Source organism: Salmo salar, chromosome ssa19 (assembly GCF_905237065.1).
Source record: "Salmo salar chromosome ssa19, Ssal_v3.1, whole genome shotgun sequence".
Taxonomy (NCBI): Eukaryota; Metazoa; Chordata; class Actinopteri; order Salmoniformes; family Salmonidae; genus Salmo; species Salmo salar.
In genome coordinates, this window is record NC_059460.1 from 4,547,189 (window position 1) to 4,566,685 (window position 19,497).

The window sequence follows — 19,497 nt, forward strand, 5'->3', positions numbered from 1 at the left end:
TGGCCCTGGTCATGAAAAGAAAATGATAAAACATTTAATTGTCAGGCTAAATGTATTTTATTATTATTTTATTTCACCTTTATTTAACCAGGTAGGCCAAGTTCTCATTTGCAACTGCGACCTGGCCAAGATAAAGCAAAACAGTTTGACACATACAACAACACAGAGTTACACATGGAATAAACAAACATACAATCAATAATACAGTAGAAAAATCTATATACAACATGTGCAAATGAGGGTATGATAAAAGAGAGGTAAATATACAGTTGAAGTCGGAAGTTTACATGCACCTTAGCCAAATGCATTTAAACTCAGTTTTTCACAAATCCTGACATTTAATCCAAGTAAAACGTCCCTGTATTAGGTCAGTTAGGATCACCACTTTATTTTAAGAATGTGAAATGTCAGAATAATAGTAGAGAGAATTATTTATTTTAGCTTTTATTTCTTTCATCACATTCCGAGTGGGTCAGAAGTTTACATACACTCAATTAGTACTTGGTAGCATTGCCTTTAAATTGTTTAACTTGTGTCAAACATTTCAGGTAGCCTTCCACAAGCTTCCCACAATAAGTTGGGTGAATTTTGGCCTATTCCTCCTGACAGAGCTGGTGTAACTGAGTCAGGTTTGTAGGCCTCCTTGCTCACACACGTTTTTCCAGTTTTGCCCACACATGTTCTATAGGTTTGAAGTCAGGGCTTTGTGATGGCCACTCCAATACCTTGACTTTGTTGTCCTTAAGCCATTTTGCCACAACTTTGGAAGTATGCTTGGGGTTATTGTCCATTTGGAAGACCCATTTGCGACCAAGCTTTAACTTTCTGACTGAAGTCTCGTGCTGTCGCTTCAATATATCCACAAAATTTTCCTCCCTCATGATGCCATCTATTTTGTGAAGTGCAACAGCCCCTCCTGCAGCAAAGTACCCCCACAACATGATGCTGCCACCCCCGTGCTTCACGGTTGGGATGGTGTTCTTCGGCTTGCAAGCCTCCCCCTTTTTCCTCCAATCATAACAATGGTCATTATGGCCAAGCAGTTATATTTTTGTTTCATCAGACTAGAGGACATTCCTCCAAGATGTACGATCTTTGTCCCCGTGTGCAGTTGCAAACCGTAGTCTGGCTTTTTTTAATGGCGGTTTTGGAGCAGTGGCTTCTTCCTTGCTGAGCGGCCTTTCAGGTTATGTCGAGATAGGACTCGCTTTTTGTACACTTTTTTTCCTCCAGCATCTTCACAGGGTCCTTTGCTGTTGTTCTGGGATTGATTTGCACAAAAGTACATTAATCTCTAAGAGACAGAATGCGTCTCCATCATGAGCGGTATGATGGCTGTGAGGTCCCATGGTGTTTATACTTGCGTACTATTGTTTGTACAGATGAACGTGGTACCTTGTGGAGGTCTACAATTTATTTTCTGAGGTCTTGGCTGATTTCTTTTGATTTTCCCATGATGTCAAGCAAAGAGGCACTGAGTTTGAAGGTAGGCCTTGAAATACATCCACAGGTACACCTCCAATTGACTCAAATGATGTGAATTAGCCTATCAGAAGCTTCTAAAGACATTACATAATTGTCTGGAATTTTCCAAGCTGTTAAAAGGCACAGTCAACTTAGTGAATGAAAACTTCTAACCCACTGGAATTGTGATACAGTGAATTAAGTGAAATAATCTGTCTGTAAACAATTGTTGGTAAAATTACGTGTCATGGACAATGTAGATGTCCTAACCGACTTGCCAAAACTATAGTTTGCTATCAAGAAATTTGTGGAGTGGTTGAAAATGAGTTTCAATGACTCCATCCTAAGTGTATGTAAACTTCCGACTTCAACTGTAAGGGCTGGACATGCAGATAAATGAAAACCCGGTTTTTGCTGGGCTCTCGGGACTGATAGGATTAACCCTTGTGTTGTCTTAAGGGTAAAAAATGACCCACCACTATGTTTAACAGCAGAGAAAACCCTAAATTATATTTTTTCAACTTGAAATTTAACAACTTTTCCTAGAGTGACCCCAACATTAGAAAAAGTGAAACATTGCCTTTGTTAATGTTTCCATGAAAGCTGTACACCACCAGGGTACAAAGATTGTCTTAGGGTCATTTTTGACCCGGCAGTTATAAAATCATTTACACACCACAAAGACACACACACACACACACACAATGATAAATTGAGATTGTGTGTGCTACTGATTGAACTCTGACAAAACTAAAACGTTCTTGTGCACGTGCAGCATCTCCCCTCCATGACCCCACACATGACTCAAGTTCACAGACAAAATAAACAAAATTTCAGACAAAATACATTTTTCTTATTTACTAATGGAGAATGCAGTCAAAGGCTATGATGTTGCAGATGACAGTACCCCCAGTTCTCTCTTTGCTGAAGCCATGAGTGCACGTTTCAGTGACCAACAGGTCATACATCAGATCTTTTCAGATGTCCAGGAGGAACAAGAGAACAATGATTTAGAAGAGGAGGAGGTATCTCTCCCTATTTTCCTCTTAGACAGTCATCTGTCTGCTTTTCTTTTTCATTTTCCCAGAAGAAGTGAGGGATAAGAGGGAAGGAGGTGAAAGAGATTGAAATTTCTCCACATGTGCCCTTGCGCTTACTTTCATCTTTGAAACCAGAGAGAGGGAAAGACACACACCACCACCCCTCATCTTACCAGACGTAGCTGTTTTGTCCTGCCGATGCACGGAAAACCCAGCCAACTGTACATTATCCGTGTCGTCATTCAGCCACGACTCTGTGAAACTTAAGATATTAAAAAAATGTATGTCCCGTTGGCAGGATAGTCTTGAACAGAGTTCATCCAGTTTATTCTCCAGTGATTGCACTTTGGCCAATAGAACGGATGGTAGACGCAGGTTACCCACGCGCCAATGAATTCTCACAAGGGACCCGGATCTGCGCCCACTGTACCTCCGTCTTTTCTTCATGCGAGTGATTTGGGCCTGGTCCGGGAGAAACAGTATATCCTTTGCATCAGACTCATTAAAGGAAAAATCTTTGTCGCTGTTCTGATGTCCAGAAGCTCTTTTCGGTAATAAGACACGGCAGCAGCAACATTATGTACAAAACAAAATAAGTTACAAACAATGCGGGGGAAAAAAACACAAAATAGCACAATTGGTTAGGAGCCAGTAAAACGGCAGCCATCCCCTCCGGCGTCATTAACAACAGCGCAATTGGCTTTGAGCGACGAGTGTGTGCATAAGGTTGTAAGATCACGTCCTGGTCAGGATTGAACTGACTCTGTTACACAGTCAGAGATTCTAATCTTGTATAACAGTGTATTTTTTTGTTTCTCCCCACAGGTACTTTGACTCGGTGGACATCTGTAAGATCCATTCGGATTGGCAGGAGGTGCGGTTACAGGGCTGTTTCCCTAGCAGAGCCTTTGGTCCTGTTACGGTCACTGCCCTGACCGTGCTGGAGAGGACCGCGCTGGAGTTCGCCCTCTTCCAGGAGGGCAGCAGGTACTCTCGCTCTCTCTACTCGCTCTCTCTTTTTCGACAGGCACCTGTTGGAATGAAAAATACATATTTTAAACTTCTGAATTTCTATTTCCCTCCTTCCTCTAGGCGGTCGGACACAGCAGACAGCCACCTGTTGGACCTGTGTATCATGGTGTTCAGAGCATCGTTTGGCAGTGGTAACAAGTTGACCCTGGGCCGGCTGCTGGCCCACAGCAAGCGGGCCGTTAAGAAGTTTGTGGGCTGTGAAGTGATGTTGGAGCCGGGCGAGTACGCCATGGTGTGCTGCGCCTTTAACCACTGGCAGATGAACTTCAGCGGAGTGGGGCTGCCCACACCAGGTACGCACACATACATACATACATACATACATACAGTCATACATACATACATACATACATACAGTATATCCCTCTACAGATTAGCATGAATGGATGGTGGAGGAGTACTGCCCACACTAGGTTCACACACATATGTTCAAATAAACCTACCATTAAAATTATAGACTGATCCTTTCTTTATCAGTGGGCAAACGTACAAAATCAGCAGGGGATCAAATACTTTTTTCCCCACTGTACGTACAGACATACATACAGTAGGGGAAAAAAGTATTTGATACCTTGCTGATTTTGTACATTTGCCCACTGATAAAGAAAGGATCAGTCTATAATTTTAATGGTAGGTTTATTTGAACAGTGAGAGACAGAATAACAACAACAAAAAAATCCAGAAAAACACGTCAAAAATGTTATAAATTGATTTGCATTTTAATGAGGGAAATAAGTATTTGACCCCCTCTCAATCAGAAAGATTTCTGGCTCCCAGGTGTCTTTTATACAGGTAACGAGCTGAGATTAGGAGCACACTCTTGTTACCTGTAAAAAAGACACCTATCCACAGAAGCAATCAATCAATCAGATTCTAAACTCTCCACCATGGAACAGACCAACGAGCTCTCCAAGGATGTCAGAGACAAGATTGTAGACCTACACAAGGCTGGAATGGGCTACAAGACCATCGCCAAGCAGCCTGGTGAGAAGGTGACAACATTTGGTGCAATTATTATAAGAAACACAAAAGAACTGTCAATATCCCTTGGCCTGGGGCTCCATGCAAGATCTCACCTCATGGGGTTGCAATGATCATGAGAACGGTGAGGAATCAGCCCAGAACTACACGGGAGGATCTTGTCAATGATCTCAAGGCAGCTGGGACCATAGTCACCAAGAAAACAATTGGTAACACACTACGCCGTGAAGGACTGAAATCCTGCAGCACCCGCAAGGTCCCCCTGCTCAAGAATACATATACATGCCCGTCTGAAGTTTGCCAAGGAACATCTGAATGATTCTGAGGACAACTGGTGAAAGTGTTGTGGTCAGATGAGACCAAAATGGAGCTCTTTGGCATCAACTCAACTCGCTGTGTTTGGAGGAGGAGGAATGCTGCCTATGACCCCAAGAACACCATCTCCACCGTCAAACATGGAGGTTGAAACATTATGCTTTGGGGGTGTTTTTCTGCTAAGGGGACAGGACAACTTCACTGCATCAAAGGGACGATGGACGGGACTATGTACCGCCAAATCTTGGGTGAGAACCTCCTTCCCTCAGCCAGGGCATTGAAAATGGGTCGTGGATGGGTATTCCAGCATGACAATGACCCAAAACACACGGCCAAGGCAACAAAGGAGTGGCTCAAGAAGAAGCACATTAAGGTCCTGGAGTGGCCTAGCCAGTCTCCAGACCTTAATCCCATAGAAAATCTGTGGAGGGAGCTGAAGGTTCGAGTTGCCAAATGTCAGCCTCGAAACCTTCATGACTTGGAGAAGATCTGCAAAGAGGAGTGGGACAAAATCCCTCCTGAGATGTGTGCAAACCTGGTGGCCAACTACAAGAAACGTCTGACCTCTGATTGCCAACAAGGGTTTTGCCACCAAGTACTAAGTCATGTTTTGCAGAGGGGTCGAATACTTATTTCCCTCATTAAAATGCAAATCATTTTATAACATTTTTGACGTGTTTTTTCTGGATTTTTTTGTTGTTTTGTCTCTCACTGTTCAAATACACCTACCATTAAAATTATAGACTGATCATTTCTTTGTAAGTGGGCAAGCGTACAAAATCAGCAGGGGATCAAATACTTTTTTCCCCCACTGTACATACACACATACAGTATATCCCTCTACAGATTAGCATGAATGGATGGTGGAGGAGTACTGCCCACACCAGGTACACATACATACATACATACATACAAACTGTGAGCGGACCAAGTCATTTGGTGTCACTCTAAAGCGGAAAGGTGGAATAAACTAGTCCAGAGTAGGTTTTCTTGATTCAACACAGTTCTCTATTGAGGGATTTCTGACAATACAAACACTCCAACACAGTCAATGAGAATCTCCAAAGGAACAACATACATCTTCTTCTTTAGATGACACAGGATCACATTACGATTATCTTCAAACTATAACAACAATCACATATTCGTCACCGTCTTAATGGATCTTCTTGGATAGCACCTCTCTCTCCGTAGCCATTCTCCAGAGATAGTTTATCTTCCCCCCTTCTCTTGCTGGTTCCATCCTCTCTCTTGTAGGGGAAAGAGAATATCTCATTAGTACCGTCAGCTGTGCTTAATTGACTCTGGTTACCTTGTCTCACATGCCTTGTAGGGCTACTATCCGTGAGCCCAGCCTGCCCTCTGGTGGTCCTTCCACAATACATACATACATACATACATACATACATACATACATACATACAGTATATCCCTCTACAGATTAGCATGAATGGATGGTGGATGAGTACTGCCCACACCAGGTATACATACATACATACATACATACATACATACATACATACATACATACATACATACATACATACATACAGTATATCCCTCTACAGATTAGCATGAATGGATGGTGGAGGAGTACTGCCCACACTAGGTTCACACAAGCTAACACACACACACAAGTTTGTGTTCTCGTATACATTTCCATGTTCACATACACAAACATTCACACACACATATTCAAAAACAACAAAGACATTCCGAACCGGCAAAGCATTCAATAGGGAGAATATGCCTATGGACTATTCATCTATTATAGACTCCCAAGGACCATGTATTGTCAAAAACTAGCTATGTTGTCAATTCCATAAGTGCTAATGCCTACACCTTTAGTTAACCTGCTAGCTTGTGGATTGAACCTAGCCAATCACAATGGAAACAAAATGGAATCTTCTCTTGTCTTCTTTTAGTGTCGAGCCCCACAAGTGCACAGCGTCCCAGCCAAGACTTCCCAGGGTACATTCTGGCCATCTACAGCTCCCGTCAGGTGATGGTGGAGCAGGTGGAGGCTACCGCTACCACGCTGGCCGACGCCATCATCCTACTGACCGAGAACAAGGGAGAGAGACACGAGGTGAGGAGGGAGTAGCGTACACCACATACACATACTCTGTAACAGACACACACTCGCACAGCGACGGCAAAGAGAGCATTTCACTACTGGAGACGAAACACATCCAGTTATAGAAATCAGAAACAGGCATTACCTAAACATAGTAGGTAGATTGAATAGAGAGAGACTGTGTCACAGGCATATGTGGAAGTCAAATGGCATCTTATGTATGTACTATTTACAATGTATTTGTGTCTGTCTGTTTGTGTTTCTGTCCGTATCTTTGTTTCTGTCTGTCTGCATTTTTTTGTGTGTCTGTCTCTGTATGTCTCTGCAGGGTCGCGAGGGCATGACGTGTTACTACCTGACCCACGGCTGGGCGGGACTGATCGTGGTGGTGGAGAACCGCCACCCCAAGTACTACCTCCACGTGTCATGTGACTGTACAGACAGCTTCAATGTAGTGTCCACCCGCGGCAGCCTCAAGACCATCGACAGTGTACCGCCTCTACACAGGTACTACTGTACACCACACAGTACATTGTTTATATAGGCATTTTTAGAATGTAAGCTTACACAGGTGCTAGTAGGCAGAGGTGGGACCAAGTCACTATTTTTCGAGTCACAAGCAAGTCTCAAGTCACAAGTTTTTTTCAAGTCAAGTTAAAAAAAACTATTGGCTACAGGCAATGACTTATTCAACTACAAATCTTTGTCAATGTATTGAGGCTACCAGACGGCCCTTTTCATTATTTTGTCTACATCACATTTTGATTATATAATAATACATTTTAACAACAAATTAAAAATGCAAGCATCATAAGTAAATGATCAATTTCAAGCAATTTTGACATACCAAAAGATCAGTAGGCCTAGGCTAGTAATTGTTGCTTGATGGCCCATGGCTGGTGAACTAGCAAAGTAAACAGTTCATATTCTTGATCACCAAACAATTTTTGGAGCTGCATATTCATTTATGGCAATCCTCTCTCCCTAAAATGTGATGTTTGCACTGCATCTGATCCTATAGCTGTACAGCAAATCTGCAATCTGGTCACTAGCTCAGTGGTTTTCACACTTTCTGACCCGCAACCCCCAAAAAGGAGTGGTTCAAAGCTTGCGACCCCCGCACATGTACGAAGGGCGAGCACGCGCATGAAATCGCTGCCCAAATGTAGCAGCCATAAACGGTAAAGCATTTTCAAAACGCAAGATAGAGAAAAATAACTGCGTTTTACACCTGCATTTTGAGCAGAAAGTCATTGATGTTAGCAGTCAATTTCAACAAGGAATGTCATGTCACATTGTCAGTCCAGAGCAAACAGGATCATATACCAGTAGGCCTATGCAGCGGAGGTTGCAGGATCGGATGGAAAGCATGATCTGTCTGTAGCCTTTTTCTTCCTCACAAATATCGCAATTCATTCGCCAGAATGTTACATCTTCATCCCATAAGTATTGAAGGTTGTGCAATGTTACAGCTTGCCATCTTTAGACATATAGCCAGTATCACCACTGAAGTATATAATTTTAACTCACCCAAACTAGGCCTATCTGAAATATGAAAAGGATCAATGAAATCAGAAGCGTCCCCAAAACATGCGTGCACCAGTTTTCACACAAAAGTTGGCATTTATAAAAAACTAACTTGACGTGAGAATGTGTTTATCCTCCCGCAAACTTTAGACTATGCGTACGCCGTTTCTACTGGTTGAAGTATTGCATTGCAAGAAGGCAAAAAAAAGTGTCCTTGTGTAAATGGGGAATATATGATGACACTCTTATTCATAACAAAAGAACAGGTAGGACTAGCTAAATTACAAGATTCAATCATTCGTCATTATTGAGAAAAGCAAATCGATTTATCTTTGCATTCTAAAATAATTTGAAATAGGCATATTTCCTATTATTTATTTTATTTCCATGATCATTGCAGAATAAATTCCTCACCTTTTCGGACTGTGATGGTTTCATAGGCTATTCGCAAAATAGCCTATAGGCCTACAACAAGTTAGGATAGGTTGCCATTCGTCCCATCTCTCAATTGACCCACTTCACAGTAGTAAATAGATAAGCTATATCAAGTAGTCTATTTTGCTCTATGCGATCTGATCCTAAGCGCAGTTTATAGGCTACATATGAGTACTATTCTGGCCATGAGTTTATATTCCCATAGTAGCCATACACCAAATTACCATGCGCATCTCTCAATTAATTGGTACTATTAGTTAGGCTATTATATTTTCAAGTTTTTGCTCTATGCATCCGACAGGGAGCACAGTTTATAACATACAGTAGAATTTAGCAGGTGAACAGACAGTTGATATTTTTCATTGAAGTGTGTAGGCTACCACTGTAAGTAGGTCTACTGTAGGTTTCATTTTTTTTCGAGTAGACAATGTTTCAGAATTCGCGGGCAGTGAAGGATATTAAGGTTCGGGAAAAAGTGGATGCAAAACATTCAAACAATCTGTTTACAGGTCCACAACAATTTGCAATTGTTTTTGTCTTTCAGAAACGGTCACTACAAAATAAAACATTCTGCCATGACCTCCAAAGACATTTGATCAAGTTTTCCATTGCTATTTCCTTTAGATACTGTCTTGGTCTAATTCCAATACTTTCAGACTATACACCATAAAAGGTGAATGATGGGCGTTTTCAGGCGGAGTTCTAATGCCCGTTCACGCATGCAGGTCTAATTCATAATGGGTACATGGGGTATGTACTGTATGGGGTTCGCCAAGTTTATAAATCTGATATTTTTGTGCGTGTGCAGTGTTTTCAGAAATGGTGCACGCGGATATTTAGTGTTAAATGTATGGTTATAAATGAGGCCCCAGGTAGACCTTCTTTCCCGACAGAGATCATTGCGGTGTTGTCGGCATTGTTCACGGTGCGGTTGGGAGCGGGCGGTCAGATCAGACAATTTTGAGATGAAAATATTTGAGTTGTCCTGCAGATTATTTGGTAACAGTCATCTTTCTGCTTTGTATGCATTAGCCTACAGTGAGGGAAAAAAGTATTTGACCCCCTGCTGATTTTGTACGTTTGCCACTGACAAAGAAATGATCAGTCTATAATTTCAATGGTAGTTTTATTTGAACAGTGAGAGACAGAATAACAACAAAAAAATCCAGAAAAACGCATGTCAAAAATGTTATAAAATGATTTGCATTTTAATGAGGGAAATAAGTATTTGACCCCTCTGCAAAACATGACTTAGTACTTGGTGGCAAAACCCTTGTTGGCAATCACAGAGGTCAGACGTTTCTTGTAGTTGGCCACCAGGTTTGCACACATCTCAGGAGGGATTTTGTCCCACTCCTCTTTGCAGATCTTCTCCAAGTCATTAAGGTTTCGAGGCTGACGTTTGGCAACTCGAACCTTCAGCTCCCTCCACAGATTTTCTATGGGATTAAGGTCTGGAGACTGGCTATGCCACTCCAGGACCTTAATGTGCTTCTTCTTGAGCCACTCCTTTGTTGCCTTGGCCGTGTGTTTTGGGTCATTGTCATGCTGGAATACCCATCCACGACCCATTTTCAATACCCTGGCTGAGGGAAAGAGGTTCTCACCCAAGATTTGGCGGTACATGGTCCCGTCCATTGTCCCTTTGATGCAGTGAAGTTGTCCTGTCCCCTTAGCAGAAAAACACCCCCAAAGCATAATGTTTCCACCTCCATGTTTGACGGTGGAGATGGTGTTCTTGGGGTCATAGGCAGCATTCCTCCTCCTCCAAACACGGCGAGTTGAGTTGATGCCAAAGAGCTCTATTTTGGTCTCATCTGACCACAACACTTTCACCCAGTTGTCCTCTGAATCATTCAGATGTTCATTAGCTTCAAACGGGCATGTATATGTGCTTTCTTGAGCAGGGGGACCTTGCGGGCGCTGCAGGATTTCAGTCCTTCACGGCGTAGTGTGTTACCAATTGTTTTCTTGGTGACTATGGTCCCAGCTGCCTTGAGATCATTGACAAGATCCTCCCGTGTAGTTCTGGGCTGATTCCTCACCATTCTCATGATCATTGCAACTCCACGAGGTGAGATCTTGCATGGAGCCCCAGGCCGAGGGAGATTGACAGTTCTTTTGAGTTTCTTCCATTTGCGAATAATCGCACCAACTGTTGTCACCTTCTCACCAAGCTGCTTGGCGATGGTCTTGTAGTCCATTCCAGCCTTGTGTAGGTCTACAATCTTGTCCCTGACATCCTTGGAGAGCTCTTTGGTCTTGGCCATGGTGGAGAGTTTGGAATCTGATTGATTGATTGCTTCTGTTGACAGGTGTCTTTTATACAGGTAACAAACTGAGATTAGGAGCACTCCCTAAGTGCTCCTAATTAGGAGTGCTCCTAATCTCAGTTCGTTACCTGTATAAAAGACACCTGGGAGCCAGAAATCTTTCTGATTGAGAGAGAGTCAAATACTTATTTCCCTCAATAAAATGCAAATCAATTTATAACATTTTTGACATGCGTTTTTCTGGATTTTTTGTTGTTGTTATTCTGTCTCTCACTGTTCAAATAAACCTACCATTAAAATTATAGACTGATCATTTCTTTGTCAGTGGGCAAACGTATGAAATCAGCAAGGGATCAAATACTTTTTTCCCTCACTGTACCTATTGTATTAAAAGCACATTTTTGTCACATTCACACACCCAGAATTCACTGCTTCAAGTTAAGTAGCCTACCTCTCCTCTCTTAGTTGGGCGTGTGACATCAAGTACGCCTAGTATATGTGTAGTCTCAATGAAATAGAGTAGGCTGGCTATGCATGGGCGGAGAAGCACGAGGCAGTTATCTTTCCAAAGAACTGTACCTCCTAAATATGAATAGGCTATAGTTTTCTACATTGCCTAGAAATACATTTTTAGAATCCATACTTCGTTATATACCACCTCACTGTTCACGGAATGATTACAATGTTTTCTGGCAATGTTCTCTCCCGGTCATATTCTCCACTATTCATATACCACATCTTTCTGTTGAGGACGGTGCATGGCCATGCATGACAATGTTTCCTGACAGTGTTTTCTGACTGTGTCTCCCCCTGCAGGCAGGTGCTGGTGGTGCTATCCCAGTTGGAGGGCAACGCAGGCTTCTCTATCACCCACCGGCTGGCCCACCGCAAGGCCGCACAGGCCTCACTAGGGGACTGGACCCCCACCAAGGCCAACCACAGCCCCCAGCTCACCCCCGACATTGACGGCCTGCACCGGCCACGACCCCTATGACCACGGCCCCCCCCCTCACACACACATACACAAGCTAATGACACACACGCGTACGTGAACACATACGTGCGGAAAGAGGGGGCTGTATCAAGCTGAAATACACACATAACTTTTGGAGAGAGGGGGTAATTGTGGAGACATGCATGGGGAGGATGACTGGACAGAGTACAGGAGGATTTCCTCCTCCACCTTTTCCTCTAATTCCTCGATCCCTGAAGGATGAGGACTCAATCCTGCCAAACGCACCTGGATCCAGTTGGGAATTAGGAGAAGGGGGTGGATTGATGTGCCATTTTGGATGTGATGAGGGACACCTCCCAGGTTAAATCAGCATTTCAGGGTGACTAGAGGGGTCCTGAGCCTGAGATCCTTCAACCTCCAACCAACAATGAAGAATTATCTAGCCTTGTCAACTACAATGCTGTACTGTATGTCTGACAATGGACCAGTTACAGTTGAAGTCGGAAGTTTACATACACCTTAGCCAAATACATTTAAACTCAGTTTTTCACAATTCCTGACATTTAATCCTAGTAAAAATTCCCTGTCTTAGGTCAGTTAGGATCACCACTTTATTTTAAGAATGTGAAATGTCAGAATAATAGTTGAGAGAATTATTTATTTCAGCTTTTATTTCACCTTCCCAGTGGGTCAGAAGTTTACATACATTCAATTAGTATTTGGTAGCATTGTCTTTAAATTGTTTAACTTGGGTCAAATGTTTTGTCTAGCCTTCCACAAGCTTCCCACAATAAGTTGGGGGAATTTTGGCCCATTCCTCCTGACAGAGCTGATGTAACTGAGTCAGGTTTGTAGGCCTCCTTGCTCGCAAACGCTTTTTCAGTTCTGCCCACACATTTTCTATAGGATTGAGGTCAGGGCTTTGTGATGGCCACTTCAATACCTTGACTTTGTTGTCCTTAAGACATTTTGCCACATCTTTGGAAGTATGCTTGGGGTCATTGTCCATTTGGAAGACCCATTTGCGACCAAGCTTTAACTTCCTGACTGATGTCTTGAGCTGTTGCTTCAATATATCCACATAATTTTCCTCCCTCATGATGCCATCTATTTTGTGAAGTGCACCAGTCCCTCCTGCAGCAAAGCACCCCCACAATATGATGCTGCCACCCCCGTGCTTCACATGTTTGGGATGGTGTTCTTCGGCTTGCAAGCCTCCCTCTTTTTCCTCCAAACATGACGATGGTCATTATGGCCAAACAGTTCTATTTTTGTTTCATCAGACCAGAGGACATTTTTCCTAAAAGTTGCAAACCGTAGTCTTGGCCGATTTCTTTTGATTTTCCCATGATGTCAAGCAAAGAGGCACTGAGTTTGAAGGTAGGCCTTGAAATACATCCATAGGTACACCTCCAATTGACTCAAATGACGTCAATTAGCCTATCAGATGCTTCTAAAGCCATGACAATGTCAAGCTGTTTAAAGGCACAGTCAACTTAGTGTATGTAAACTTCTGACCCACTGGAATTGTGATACAATGAATTATAAGTGAAATAATCGGTCTGTAACAATTGTTGGAAAAATTACTTGTTCCATGCACAAAGATGTCCTAACCGACTTGCCAAAACTATAGTTTGTTAACAAGAAATTTGAGGAGTGGTTGAAAAAACGAGTTTTTTGATTCCAACCTAAGTGTATGTAAATTTCTGACTTCAACTGTATATTACACAGACAGACACCCTAATCAGAACAGAACTGCGCCTGTTCCTTCCCTAACCCCCCAACAGATGTCAACGAATGCCGAGGAAGACTGACTGTTGACCCCGCATCTCAAAGGTTAAAGGTCATTCAGAGGTCAGGGTGGAGTGCTGTAACTACTGAGCCACCTTGGGGCTGTTCCCCCATTGAGCCAATCCGCTACGCGACCTGACCACCTGAACTCACTGTTCTTGGTCTATGGACCCAACTCACCATACTCAAGGTAGAAGTTGCCTTGAGCTGATCTAGGATCAGATTCCCCTCCTTATAGCCTAACCTTTACCATTGGCGGAAGAACTGCAAAAATGTACCTTAGATCAGCGTCTAGGCCTAGGGGAAACGTTGTCCTACTCCCAATAGGCTCTGCTGTGTGAGGTTTGGTGAGGGAGGGAGGGAGGGAGGGGGTTAAGTGCTCTCTCCCCCAGGCTCCTGTCCTGCCTCCTGCACCCTGCACCTGTGGAGCTGTCAACTATCAACAGGATGGGGAGGGGGTACAATTCTGATCCTCTATTCTACACTCTGGTACTACGTGAGCCAAACCCGACTACCAATTTTACCACAATCATTTATATTTTTTAGAAGCCATGTTGTCGTTGCCAGTCTCTTTTTTTATTTTTATTTTTATCAGCATTCTTTGGTCTGTATTTTGTATGTGTGCTTGAATTGTTTAACAAGCCATCTAGTGTCCCATCTCTCTGTTTCCCGTCAGTCTGTCTGTCTGACGGTCATCTGTCCAAGCCCTCCCCAGTTTCTCTGCTGTTGAAATGCTGCGTTATTATTTCTCAAATGCAAGGCAAATCCTATCCACTTCATATAAAAGCTGGACTTTGATTCTGTAAAATGTAAAATCAATGTGTTTCATATAGCATAGCTGGAATCTTCAAGTTGTTAGACCTCGCTATTTTAACTCAACATACTGTTGTTCATTATCCATGCTATCCGTCACTCCGGATGAGGCGACAGGTTTGGGAAGGTAGCTGCTTTTCATCCATGTTAGCTGTTTGTTTTGAGTACAAGGGAAGAGAGGTAGAGAAAGAGCTTATGGTACAGATCAGCAAATTGAGTCTATCTGGGTGTGGTGAAAAAGAGGAAATGTAACCTCTTAGCCTCTATTTTCTCTCTTTCTTCCTTGTCTTATTTTCTCCCTCAGTTAAGCAATCAATGTCGAAGGAGGCAAGAAAAATGTTCCAATCACCTGCTCTGTCTCCCTGAGGTTGATTGACTTTGCACATTCAGTCAGCCTGTCTGCTCACATTTGGCACATGTACATCAAGTCTCGCTCCAGCATTAACATCAACTCTTCAGATACACAAAGCTAGTTAAAGTCGTGCTGGGAAAATACAACTGTGGAGGTCAATGGATCATTGTCATAATAAAGTCTCCATTGTAGGTCTTCCTGAATTGTTAGTAGTCTCCATTTTAAGAAGACAGACTAACTAAGGGAGTACTTGGGGAAGCCATGATTGTTTGGACAGTGAGTTTAGTTTAGTACATATTTATTAGGCATCAGATGGAAGAAAATGGACTGAAACGGGGAGGGACTACCTAGACGTTAATTTCCGTTTTTCATTGCCCGTTCTAATGAACAGGATCTTGAAGAGCAAGTGAGTTTGTTTTAGCGTTGGAGGAGCATTTAGTTAGGTTGGTGCGTCAACCTCCAAAAACAGAGCATCTGCACTGCTGTCCCTAAGAGACGCGCCAACACATTAGAGAACAAATTCTGCTTTTTAATAACAAATTAGATGTTTTATTGGACATGCACACACACACACACAAGCACAGACGCACACTTTCTCTCTCTCTCTCTCTCACACACACATACACTGAAGAGGGCCCTGCAAAATTGTGATGCAATGGCGGAATGTAGTGTTTTCTTCCCTCTCCGGCAATCTTGGTGCGTTGTGTGCCATAGTTCCCAGGATGCACAGGGAGCAGTGAGGGATGTGAGACTGTGATGTCACAACTATTATTCATGTTTTACGCCGTAGCCATCACACTTCTAGCCTGTTTGACACTGTACAGTGTTCAGTCTGGTTTAACCAGCCTATCAGACTTCACAACACAAATCCCAAATGTTAAGCTGAAACAAAGCTGAAACAATTTGTTCCTTCTCCTGCCAGAGTTGACAGAGGATAAATTCTTAAACTCGGGGGGGGAACGATTTCTATAAACTTTGCATGTGTTCGAATGTAATGTCCCAGGAAATAATGGAATTATGGAATACGATCTTGAGCTGACCAAGTGTTCACGATGATTTAATAATATGGCTGTTTTGACACCAGTCATGGCAAATAAATAGCCTGACAATGTCATCATGATACATGCTGTCTCGTGCAATAAAACTACTTCTAACTTGTTGCATAGCCAACTAGTTGCCTCAATAGCATACTCATGACAGTGTCAGTACTGTAGGCATTATGACCATAATATAGTTCAAGTAGTCCACTGTTTTAGTCAAATTCTAACATGTACCAGAACACTTTCAGGAGAATGTCGGTTTGCTCTCTGTTTTCAGCCAAGTAGATTTCCATTCTGTGTGTTAATTTATTATAGTAAAAAGGATTTGATCAAAGCACAAGAGAACCTGCTGTATCGCAAATGTAAAACGTCTGCAAGTAAGATGTGATGCATACTGTACATGTATGAGTGTGTAATCTGTGGATATGATGAGTACAGCCATTGATTGATTGATAGGTGACAGAAAAATGAATGTTTATATATTTTAGCCGAGTGGGACTGGCTTTTGTCAGAAACTGAAACCTGCACTGAAAAATACCTGAAATCAAAGGCACCTCAAATGTCAGCGTCATGAGGCTCTGTTACTTCACTTTACATGTTGTGTGCTTACATGTTTTTGTTGTTGATAAATGTTTTTATTGTTCATGTTCTCTCACTTTTTCTCTCTCTGTCTCTGTGTTGTTCCATTCGATCGTTCTATTCACCTTGTGTTGAGTTGTGGTGGTAGTGACTCTTCCTTGCAGAAGGGGTGACCCTGATGTTTTCTATAGGCTATGGTCAGTGGTGTGGACTATGTGGAAATCCCGACCCTTTGACTATTCACAGTCTCTGTCTATCTATCTGGTTCTTTCTTTGTAAACTGTACAGACTTCAATGCTATAATCCACCCCAACTGATACAGTGAACCAACCGTTTTAATCCAACATATTGCTGTAACAAAAAATGGAACTCTTCTTATTTGGGCAGGAATGTTATATACTGTATAGAGTATTTTATTGATTTTGGGGAGAAATCTATATAAAAAAATAAAGAAAGATATATGTTTAATTTTTCATCTCAGGTTCCGATGGACCAAATAAATAAAAACTATTTTAAAAAATACAACTGTTAGTTTGTTAATATGTCCTCTACTTATGTACCTGCTTTCTCTTCTAACTCCTCTACTGTTCAGTCAGAGAGTACAGGTAGTCAACATGTCTGCATGCATTGTACAATTGGCTACAGTACGTTTATAGCATATAGCATAATATGTCAATATTATTCTCTGTTTTTACTGGCCACAGTTCGAAGATATGTGCACTTTGCTCTTCAGAATCAGCTGCCCTACTCTTCTTCCTTTGTCCACTAGAAAGCACCTCAGCATGTGAGGCTGGGGCAGAGGAATGTGCCTTGACATCCATGAACATGAGGTCATATGTCACCCAGAACTCCTTCCCAAACCACTTAACCCCCTAACAACCCTCTTACCGTCTACCCCTCCCAACCTCCGCCCCTGTTTATCATTGAACCTCAAAGCTCAGGCTTCAGCGCTTTGCCTTGCCCCCAGCCCAGCTCGGAGGGGAATAGGTTTTCACTACCGGCCCCACTGTTTGGTGGTATCGTTGCACAACCACCACCTAACCTGAGGAGCTGTCATTCACCCTCACCATCCCTCACTGGGAAGTCTCGAGTGAGGAAGAGACTAGAAGGAGACCAAGTGAAGAAGAAAAGTCTAGACCACATTCCTCTGAAACAGACCTGACAAGGTATTGTACATTTTGGTTGGTTTACAAGTTTACCAGCATTGTTATAATTTGTCTGCATAGTGGTTCAGTACAGTAATGTGTTTGGTGATTTAGAATGGACAGCCTGTCTGTAGTGATTTTAGACTATGGTACCAACTTCGTGGTCAGAGTCTCTTGAGAAATAAAACTTATTGTGGGAAATGTAATATGCTTTGCTCTCGTTGTGCCCTGTAGATATGAAAAATACTTATATACTGTAGTTATTTCAATTTGGCTCAATTAAAGATAGGACCAAGGTTTTTTCAGGGTGGAAATTTTTCTGTCACGCCCTGATCTGTTTCACCTGTTCCTGTTATTGTCTTCACCCCCTCCAGATGTCGCTTATTTTCCCCTGTGTATTTATCCCTATGTTTCCTGTCTCTCTGTTCCAGTTCATCTTGTATGTTTCCAAGTCAACCAGCATTTTTCCCGTTCTCCTGCTTTTTGCATTCTCTTTTTTCTAGTCCTCCCGGTTTTGACCCTTGCCTGTTTTTGGACTTTGTATCCGCCTGCCTGACCATTCTGGCTGCCTTAACCACGAGCCTCTCTGCCACTCTGTACCTCCTAGACTCTGATCTGGTTTTGACCTTTTTGCCTGTCCACGACCATTCTCTTGCCTACCCCTTTGGATTATTAAACATGGTAAGACTCCAACCATCTGCCTCCTGTGTCTGCATCTGGTTCTCGCCTTGTGTCATGATAGTACGAACTGGCCATGACAGACCAGCAGACTTGGACCAGCTCCGCCACGCTGTCTCTCTGCAGGGAGCCACCATTAGGAGACATCAGGAGTTGCTACAGGGCCTTTTGGAAGGGCTCAGTTCCTTGACGGAACGCCATGACCATGGGTTAAAGGCTATTATGGAGAAAATCAGGGAGTTAGCTCAGAGACAGTCTGCCACCTCTGAAAAACCCCAATCACCCAGTAATTTTTTTCCCTCTCTGTGGTGTTTGTTCAGCCTATCCCGACTCCCCGTGAACCCCGCTTACCTCCTCCAGAGCGATATTCATGGAATCCTGATATTCAGGGAATCCTGGTACCTGCCGGGATTTTCTTTCTCAGTGCTCGCTTATTTTTGAGCTACAGCCATCTTTGTTTTCTTCAGACGAATGAAAATAGCATATATAATTACACTAATGTCGGGAAGGGTGCTCTCCTGGGCTACGGTAGTTTGGGAACAACAATCTGCCATTTGCGGTCATTTGGAGGAATTCATGGCAGAGGTGAGAAAAGTTTTTGAGTCTCCATTATCCGGGAGAAAGGCGGCCAGCAAACTGCTTGACTTACGTCAAAACTCCCATAGTGTGGCAGACTACGCGGTGGACTTTCACACGTTGGCCACCGAGAGTGCCTGGAATCCGGAGTCTCTTTTCAATACTTTTCTGCACGGATTATCTGAGGAGGTAAAGGATGAGCTAGCTGCTTGGGAACTGCCGGGAGACATCGATTCTCTTATCGCCTTAACCATTAAAATTAATGGACCCATAAGGGAACGCAAGAGTGAGAGGAGGTCTGGTCTCGGGCACACTCGTGCACCTGATATGGCGCATTCAGCTCCTATGGAATCCGGAAGTTTCCGAAGGCAGCCCTTCCGAGAGGAGTCGAAGTCACCCGTGCTCTCTCGTGAATCTACGACGG

The 19,497-nt window shown here is 42.9% G+C and overlaps 1 protein-coding gene across 1 annotated transcript in view; it reads left to right on the forward strand.

The window, feature by feature from the left end:
- LOC106578335 (calpain-15) overlaps positions 1-12,746 on the forward strand; it is a 68,471-nt gene extending 55,725 nt beyond the window's left edge. The window contains 5 exon segments of the mRNA XM_045701996.1: positions 3,330-3,491; positions 3,597-3,829; positions 6,758-6,921; positions 7,238-7,416; positions 11,961-12,746. Coding sequence (XP_045557952.1) covers positions 3,330-3,491; positions 3,597-3,829; positions 6,758-6,921; positions 7,238-7,416; positions 11,961-12,138 — 916 coding nt within the window. The 3' untranslated portion in view covers positions 12,139-12,746.
- The last annotated feature ends 6,751 nt before the right edge of the window (positions 12,747-19,497 follow it).